At 52.9% G+C, this 8,755-nt stretch overlaps 1 protein-coding gene across 1 annotated transcript; it reads right to left on the reverse strand.

Moving 5' to 3' along the window:
- Positions 1-1,745: 1,745 nt before the first annotated feature.
- On the reverse strand, positions 1,746-8,662 carry LOC103768456 (coiled-coil domain-containing protein 113-like; the record flags this gene model as incomplete). The annotated part of the gene is made up of 8 exons (XM_008935599.1): positions 1,746-1,808; positions 3,243-3,398; positions 3,941-4,048; positions 4,676-4,831; positions 5,376-5,456; positions 5,858-6,013; positions 7,026-7,187; positions 8,514-8,662. Coding segments are annotated over 8 exons (1,031 nt in total), but the record flags the coding sequence as incomplete, so codon positions are not given.
- Between the last annotated feature and the right edge of the window lie 93 nt (positions 8,663-8,755).

The raw sequence follows: 8,755 nt of genomic DNA on the forward strand, positions 1-8,755 counted from the left end.
GGAAGAAGCACCCACTGGTCACTCATGCCTGCTTTTGGAGGCTAGGGACTGTCCAGAGCCACAGGTTCATGGTGCTCCCTTGGCCAGGCAGTGACTTCCTGAGGATGCTCTTGGTGGTGGAGGTGGGTCCCTGCCTGCTGTGACTGCAGGCTGCAGCCACAAGGACATGGGCAAAGTGGCAAGCTGCTTGTCTGCCCACCCAGCCCAGGCAGACGTAGCCAAACCACCTCCTCCCCCTTTTTCTCTGACTCCAGGCTGGGAGAGAAGCCAAAACAGTCGTTTGGCTTTTCCTGCTTAGTCCTTACAGGAAAAGATTCCTTCCGCAGAGCTTGTGAACAGCAAGTGTGGGAAACTGAACGTGTGACTCCTCTCTGCATGAGCGGTGGGGGGAGCATCTCCCTGCAGCTTCTGGGTGCTGCTTCTGGTCCCTGGGCTTCTCACACTGCTGGGGCCTCCAAGGGTCAGGTCAAAGATGCTCGGGAGGCAAAACCAAGAGGGGTTCCTTGTGGTGTGAACCAAGGGATGAGGCATGGAGCTGGGCTGATGGGGGCATGGGCAGCCACCAGGAGGGCTGCCAGTCACATCACCCGGGCACACAGGGACATCATCAGCCCAAGGGCAGCCAGCCCCCTGAATCAGTGCTGCTCTGCTGCCAGTGGTGAGAAAGGACTGGACTGCTGTGATCTGCACTCCTCTCACCCCAGTGAAGTCCACAGCCACCAGGAATTAGGGCAGGAGGGTTACTGCTGAGACACAACCCTGCCTTTTTGGTTTCTCTAAAGGATGCCGCCAGCAACCCTGCTATGTGCCAGGTTAGAGGGACTGAGAAATGGGTCCTGAAAGGAATTCTCAGCAAGGATGTTGTGAGATTCTGTGGGCTGTTCCTGTATACCCCAGTGTCTGATCTGGATCCCACTGACTGGATCTTGGCCATCACCAAGAGGACAGGACCTCCTGCATTCCCCACACTAGACAGGGCATGAGCTGATCTGCAGGCTCCACCTAAAGACTGGGAAGAGGCTTCCAGACCACCACTCAGGATAATTCAAGAAGTTAGTTTCAACCCCAAGAAGAGAAAGACAGACCTGAACTCATCTGGGATGATTTTTAACTCCTGCAGTGGAAAAACACTTCCCATCTCCAAGGTACTTGCCCCAGGTACTTGGGAAAAGGGTAGCTGCTCCCTTCTTGCTGTTTTGTTTCTTCAGGTAAATGAAATACACTTTTGCCCTCAGAAAAGCTGCTCGATTCACTCATGCCCTGTTGAAATGATTTGCCCTATGTGCTCACACTGCTCCCCTCTCTTCTGTTGTCGGTGCGGCTCAGAGATGTTGAACTCCCACATCTCCCAGGGACCCCCCTCTGGTTCCTGCTGTATTATGTGATTACCAGGGCTTGCCCAGGGACAAAGGACATTTCCTGTGAACATGTCAGATTTGATCACCAAAGAATAACTGCTTGTGGTGATGGAGGGAGCGGGGAGAATGCAGAGCAGGGCTAGCTGAGCTAGCAAGGTCTGTGGAGGGGCCAGGCAGCAGAGCCTGGTGGAAACCAGTACATGCTAGGACAGACCAAAGAGATGGTCTCACAACACAGCTACAGGTTTTTTTTATCATTTCAGGCAGAACTAGCTTCATCTCTCTGCAGCTTGCAGAGTGCTACATTCACCCACTTGACAGCAAACTTCCCCACAGGGCTGGCTCCTGCTGCAGCTTCCACTGCCCACCTTGCAGCGTCAGACAAGCCTAGTGCTGGTTACCTGACCTCTTGACCTGGTTCCATGCTCTGCGGTAGGTTTGCAAGGACATCTGCAAGAAGAGAAAGGAGAAGGCTTTAATATGTCCAGACAGCAGTGATACATAGTGGGCAAAGCTGCAAGGCTGCAATCTGGCCTGGCCTGAGCTGCTGTATTGCTTGCCCCTTCATCCTCCTCTGCTCCCACCTGAGATCAGTGCTTGCTGTGTCACGCTGAAGAGAGCTCCTGCAGGTCTGCTTCAGCTTTGAATGCCACAGGAAGCCTGGAGACCCCACACAACAGCACGACACAGAAACCTTCAGCCCTTTGCATGGCAGCAGGGGTGCTGGTCCCTGCCACAGAGGGACTCTCAAACAAAACAGGTTTATAGCCTCACTCTTATTCCAGGGACAGCTACAGATTTCTTCTTTAGCCCACTGAGCCCTCGCTGCTCTCCAGCTCCTAGAGAGCTCAGAGAGTCAGGCCCCTACCTCTGAACTCACAGCACTGGCACTGATGGGTTGAGCTCAAATCCACACAGTTCCAACCTCTGAGAAAGCCTGGACCAAGTAAGCCCTGTCCATTGCAGACTGGGGCACTGAGGGGCTGGGTGCTGGATAGGTACAAGCCCAGACCCTTCCCCATTCTAGCTACACCCAAGCCCATCTCTACTCAAGGTTTCAAGGTATCTATCCCACACTGTCTGATCCACCCAACCCAGCCACTTTTCTCTCCACACTGCTTTGCATAAGGGGCAGGGATACAGACATGTCCTACTACCTCCAGGCTTTGACTATGCTCCTCTCTGTCATCTCTTCATCTCCTCCCAGGCTGTAGGAGCTGAGGCAGGAAGAGGATCAAAGATATTATTGCCACTTTGCCATGAACTCACGTTTGAATCTTGGCTAGCCTGTCCTTATCAGGCAAGAGTCAAGATACAAGTAAGTAAGAAATGTCTGAGATCAAAGGGGACCACGAACACTGGGAAAGTTATCAGGAGTGCTGGAGAACTTCAGGACATGGTTTAGTGGTCATGGTGGTGGTGAGCTGATGTCTGGATTTGATCTGGGAGGTCTTTTCCAACCTTAACGATTCTATTCTGAAAGGCTAGTGCAGGTTACATATGCAGAGCCAGAAATGCATTGGGCTGCCATCCGTCCCCTTCTCCTCACACACCCAGCAGGGTTCAGTATAGCCCAACGGTGCTTCCTGGCAAATTACAAGCTGTGCCCTTGTCTTGGCTTCCCCTCTTTGCTCAGTCATTAAAATTCAGCCTCCAGCCTCAGGGTAAGGAGTGATTGCTGCTCTGTAAACAGGAAGAGCCTCCAGCTCTGCCAGGAGCCCTCAAAAGCCCTGCAGGAGAAGCCTCAGTGGCTTCCTGGGGGGCCAGGAGCAAGCACTCCAGTCGCCGGGTGTCTGCGGGAGGGCAGGCACAGATGCAGCTCCGCCGGCACCCAGCACTCGCCTGGCACAAATCCGGGGTCCTGCACAGCCGGCCCGGTCTCACCTCAGTCACTGCCGCCCTCCTCTCCCAAGCCTTGAGGCTGTTTTTGAGGTCGGTAAGATCCATCTTCTTCTGCACGTAACTCAGCACAGGGGGGACGGTGTAGTCCGAGAGCAGGGTCCGCAGCTGCCCATTCGCACCCTCAGCTTTGGCTCGTTGCTGCCAGACAAATAGGGACAGAGGGCAAAGAGATCCCAGGGGAATGTCCCTCTGCCAGCTGGCGGCCAAGTCCTCCGGGGAAGCAGGCAGACAGGACAAATTAAACCCCCAGCCCTGGGTGGGAGCAGTGGGATGTGTCCACCAGTGCCTGGTAGCACTGCTAGGGAGCCCCTTGAACCTGCTGCCCAAAGCTGTGGTGTCCCCACCAGGCCACATGTCCCCAGACTGGCATGACAGCAGTGCCACTTCCCACTGGGGAGAACACTGTTGATGAAAAGTTCCAGAAAACGGGATTTCAAGAAGCCAGTGGCAGGTCCTTGTGGAGCCAGGGCCCAAATCCACATCACAGCCTGTTCTGCAGACCTACCTGTGTTCACTGGCACTGGGAGGAGCTCCAGGACTTGCTCAGCCCCAGAAGTGCACACAGGTATCCAGCTCATTGCTGGACCTCGAATGGGCATTGGTATCTAACGTGCCACAAAAAGTACCTCGAAAGAGCCCTCCCAAGTGAAGTCTCAGGGCCTCACAAGTCACTCCCTTACCTCCTCCACCAGAGCAACTTTTCTTTCAGCTTTCTCCAGCAGCTCCTTCCTCTGGGAGACGTCTTTCATCAGAGACATGGATGTTTCCATGGTGTCCTGCAGCTTCTTCTGGAACACGACAACAGGCACAGTGGCAGCTCCCAGCCACCTGCAAAGCCACCCCTCTACTCCTCCAGCTTGGTTTCAGCTGCACTCATCCCCTGCAGCAGGCAGCATCATGGTCTAGTCACACAAATGCTGGTTTGTTATCTCCTCTGTGTCCTACCGAGCACAGCAGCTGGGTTTGGGAGTGACCCACCCAGAATGGCTCATTTGAAAGAAGCAAATAAACCTGGCTGAGAAGCACTTTTCACTGTTCAGAATAGAGACTCAGGGTGACTGCTGCAGCTCATGAAAACTTTTCAAAGGTCACAGGTGATGTAAAAAAACTTATTTTCCTGGACAAGTCAGCACCAAAGGTTTTTCCTACTGGAATTTTCCCATGGGGTATAATATTACCTCTCTGCAAAGCATGAACCCCATCCTCAGGCTGCAGCCAAACATGACTGAGGGCACAGCTGCCTTTAGTGTCTCGGGCAAACATCACAAGTGAATGGCTAAGTCAGTGGGAAGGCAAAGAGGTGTTTGGCATCCTCTGAATGAGAAAGGGAAGGATGCAAGAGCTGTTAATCAGCTCATGTATGACCCTCAGAAATGGAAGAAAGGGAAAATGGAGGTGCTGGGAGGTTTGCTCACTTTATAGAAGTTGAGGACTTGGACAGCTTTCCCCAAGGCCAGTTTTAGCTGCAGCAGCTCCTGGTTCTTCTCATCAATCTTCTCCTTGTATTGGGCATTTTTAACCTGCAGCTGCTGCAAAGAGACCTCACAGAGTCTCTCTCCCATCTGCTCCTTCTGTAAACACCAATAAAGCACAGAGCTGTAGGTTGCTGACAAAAGCCACATCCCAAGTGAGAAAGCTTTGCTCTGTGGAGAAACTAAAGAACAGGGTTTTCAATCGGTCTGCAAATCTGGGACTTGGGGAGAAATGCAAGACACGGTGTGCCACTGAGCCTGAGCTCCATGTCCTAGTGTAGAGGGTCCAAGCTGTGCAGACAGGTCCCCTCTGGCAAGGTTCCCACCATGCCAACAGCAGCCAGTCCCCGGGGAAACATTTTCATCCACCACACATCTTTTCCAGGGCACAAAGGGCACAAAGAGATCTGCCAGCTTTCACTCTGTGACACTTCTGGTCTCATCCCATGCACGCAGATGTGTGCCAGGTCTGAACCTGGGCAGACAACTGTGCCCTTTGACAAAGGCAGCAAGGCCAGGAGTAAAGGGGGAAGGGGAGGACGAGGAGGGCCATGCAGCTCTACAAAGAGCAGGCCCTGCACCTGCACTGGGCTGTACTCCTTTTGTTCCCAAGTCCCCACTTCTCCCCAGCTGCTGCACGCACCTGCCTGAGCTGCTGCTGCAGCTTCTTCTTGTAACCCTTGAGTAAATAATTTTTGGACCACAACTTCTCTCTCAGCAGATCCTAAAGAGAGACAGCAGATTATAGTGAGGCAGCAGAGCCTGGAAAGGAGAAAGAGTACCCAGACCCTGCTCCTTATGGTGCAGTTCCTGTTCATAACATCCACACTGCAGCCTTCACTGCTGACTTGGACAGGAGGCCAGCAAGAACCACTGCTCAGCATCACCCTGCTGGGCTTTTTCTCAGGCCCTGCAACGTCTGCTCACGGCTGTGCTGCAGCTCAGCAGCCCAGTGAGAACCTGGGCTAGTCACCACCTGCCAAGTGTCACCAGAGCAGTCCAAAGACACTTGCTAAGACCATCTGAAAACATGATGTAGGCCACAGAGGTGTATGGGAATTAGGATTTTCCCTAACCAACATACGAATGACAGACCAGCCTCAAAATCTGCCATCATGCACTGACCCTCTGGCGGTTCTTCTCCTCCATGTATCTCAGCAGCTTTTCAGAAGCTGTGATACTCCCTTTCTTGCTGGAGATGGTACTGATGATGTCTTTCTCAAAGTCACTGATGGCTTTCTTAATACCAGCCCACCAAACATCTGCTTCTTCAATTACTGCCTGCAAAGATAAAGTCACATAACAGTCAAGAAGTGCCATCTTCCCTTACTCAAACAGCTCTGGGGATGGAGAACACTGGGAAGGCCCAGGGCTGCTCTCAGCTGGCATTACTAGCATTTCTCCCATGGGAGCACCAAGTTTCATCCTGTGCAACTCAAGGCACATGGTGCAGGCTCACACAGCACTGCTGCTTCACTGACTCAAAAAGAACAAGGGAAAAAAAAATCTCTCAAGTGCCTGAGCCTCAACATCTGTCACTCCAACCTGACCTACAAACATTGCCAGTCTGGCTAAGCCAACACATGACAAATTACCACCCTTTGTTTACTGTGTATGCCCTGAGCCACATGAGAGCGACAGGCTGGTCTGAACCAAATGGAGAGGTCTCTCCCTCCCCAAAAGCTCCTGAGCATCTTGGCTAGGAGGAAGTCTTGTCAGGCAGCACAGAGATGGTGATACAGCCACAAGGAGCCTGCAGCAGCAGCACAGTCTCACAGACTTGGAGCATGTTCTGAAGAAACCCCAGAGACAGCAGAAAGGCAGACCCTGGAGAAGACTGCAAAATCAGCCACATCCAGCCAAATCAGGAAGCTTCTGAGAGTTGCTAGAATGGAAAATATGTCTGGCACAAAAGGCATATCCTCAAGAAGCTGACAAAAATATTTTTGAGTGTTGATTTCTTCATCCCCCACAGTGGATCTGAACTTCTCTACCTAAAAAATCTTCCCCTCGCCTTTATTATTATTAGTTCCTGCCATAATAAGATCCATTTTTAGAGACTGGGCACCTCTGATCTCTGTTGGTTACTTGATTCCAAGAAAGGGGTGAAGTGAGAGAACAATTCTGGCTGCCACTCTCAACTCAGGACCGCTCACAGCAATGCTCTGATATGACCAGCCCTCACCAAGCACATCTGTCTCCACTGCCTGAGGGATGGCACGTTGAAAAAGGTGTGAAAAGTAACAAGACTGTTTGACAACTTGGTGATCCTAAGGGTCCTGGAGAGCCATACCTCGAGGTTCTGCAAGGTCTGCTCTGAGTCCTCCTTTATCCTCTGAATCTCATCCTTCACCTCAGTCAGCTCCCGCTCAGCAAGCTCACATTTCTGCTCCACTGTCAGGCCTACAAAAGAGTCCATCGAACTGTGCAATCTGGATCTGTACCTGCTACGTGTCTGCAACGACCAAGGGACAGTGCAGATGCCATTAGAAAGCCAGCACCGGCCAACTGTTGCTGCACTTCACTGTATTCAAAAAGAAAATAATCTCAATGGTCGTGTTAGAGGGATTCCAGTTTCCATCAAGGACAAGGAGGCCTCTCCGAAGCAGAGGTAACTTAGGGCCACACCTGGACTGACCCCATCTCTTCTTTCATCCACTCACAAAACCCTCCTACACAAGCACTTTCAGTTCAACAGGCAAATCCAGGGCTAGAGGTTAAAGCTCATGGGACAGCTTCATGTTGGCAGGTACCTCTTTGTAGAGAAAAAGGCTAATTGTTGTGTAGGACGGACTGGGTCGCCTGCCACAGCCTGGGCCAGATGCCATGAGCTGTCTGCAGCATGGGCAAGCTGGAGTACACTCTCAGAAGAACTGACACCACTTGGGAGCAATGCCGGGTGCTGTAGGGACACAGGCACTGCTCTGCAGAGGGGACGTGTCCTCCTGGCCAAAAGCAAAGTTTCTAAGGGTGCAGTCTGGGACTAACCAGAAAGCAGCTACTTTAGGCTCAGCAAGCACTAAAACCCAGTGCAGGACACTGGCCGAAAGAAGCTCCACCGCAAAGGGTCTCGAGCTTCTGTTCACAGTGTCTCTGGTGAAAAGGTGATGTTCGGGCCAGGAGGTAAAAATCTGCTCCAAAAGTCTGCTCGCAGCTCCAAGAAGATGGAAGAGAGCAAAACACACTCAGCGGAAGTACCCAAGTGGAAAGGGCCCAACAGAGAGCTATGAGGATAATTAAGGGACTGGAACATCTCTCCCATGAAGAAAGACTGAGAGAACTGGGACTGTTTAGTCTTGAGAAGAGAAGGCTGAGAGGGGATCTTATGTCTATAAATATCTGAGGAGTGGGTGTCAAGAGGAAGGGGACAGGCTCTTTTCAGCGGTGCCCAGAAGCAGGACAAGGAATAAGGGGTCTAAGCTAGAACATAGGAAGTTCCACCTCAATGTGAGGAGGAAATTCTTTACTATGAGGGTGACGGAGCACTGGAGCAGGCTGCCCAGAGAGGTTGTGGAGTCTCCTCTGGAGACCTGTGCAGCCTGCCCTGGCCGGTCCTGCTTTAGCAGGGGGTTGGATGGGATGATCTCGAGAGGTCCCTTCCAACCCCTAACATGTTATGATTCTGTGACTTTTCCTCATCATATTTCACACCGGGGAGCTTGCCCGCTGACCTGCTCTGGGCTGAGTGCTGAGATCGGGAGGTCGGGGGGGCTGCAGAAGGAGGAGGTGTCACAGCTCCGAGCAGTAGGGTGGCAGCCAGACCCCAAACCCGGAGCGGTACCTGTGCCGGCTCGGGCGGGGGATCCTGAGCCTCGGGCGGGGGCTGGACGGACGGGACGCTCGGCTGCAGCTTGCGGTACCACTTCTCGAACACTTCCACCTCGGTTCGGAGCAGGGCGACGGCAAGGCTGCGAGGGGGACGGGGTCGAGCTGAAGCACCGCGGCGTGGAGCGGCTGAGCCGAAACGGGGGCACGGTGCCAGCCCAAAAGGCGCGGGGGGACCGGTAGGCACCCCGGCCGGGA

This window comes from Merops nubicus, unplaced genomic scaffold (assembly GCF_000691845.1).
Source record: "Merops nubicus isolate BGI_N331 unplaced genomic scaffold, ASM69184v1 scaffold2662, whole genome shotgun sequence".
Taxonomy (NCBI): Eukaryota; Metazoa; Chordata; class Aves; order Coraciiformes; family Meropidae; genus Merops; species Merops nubicus.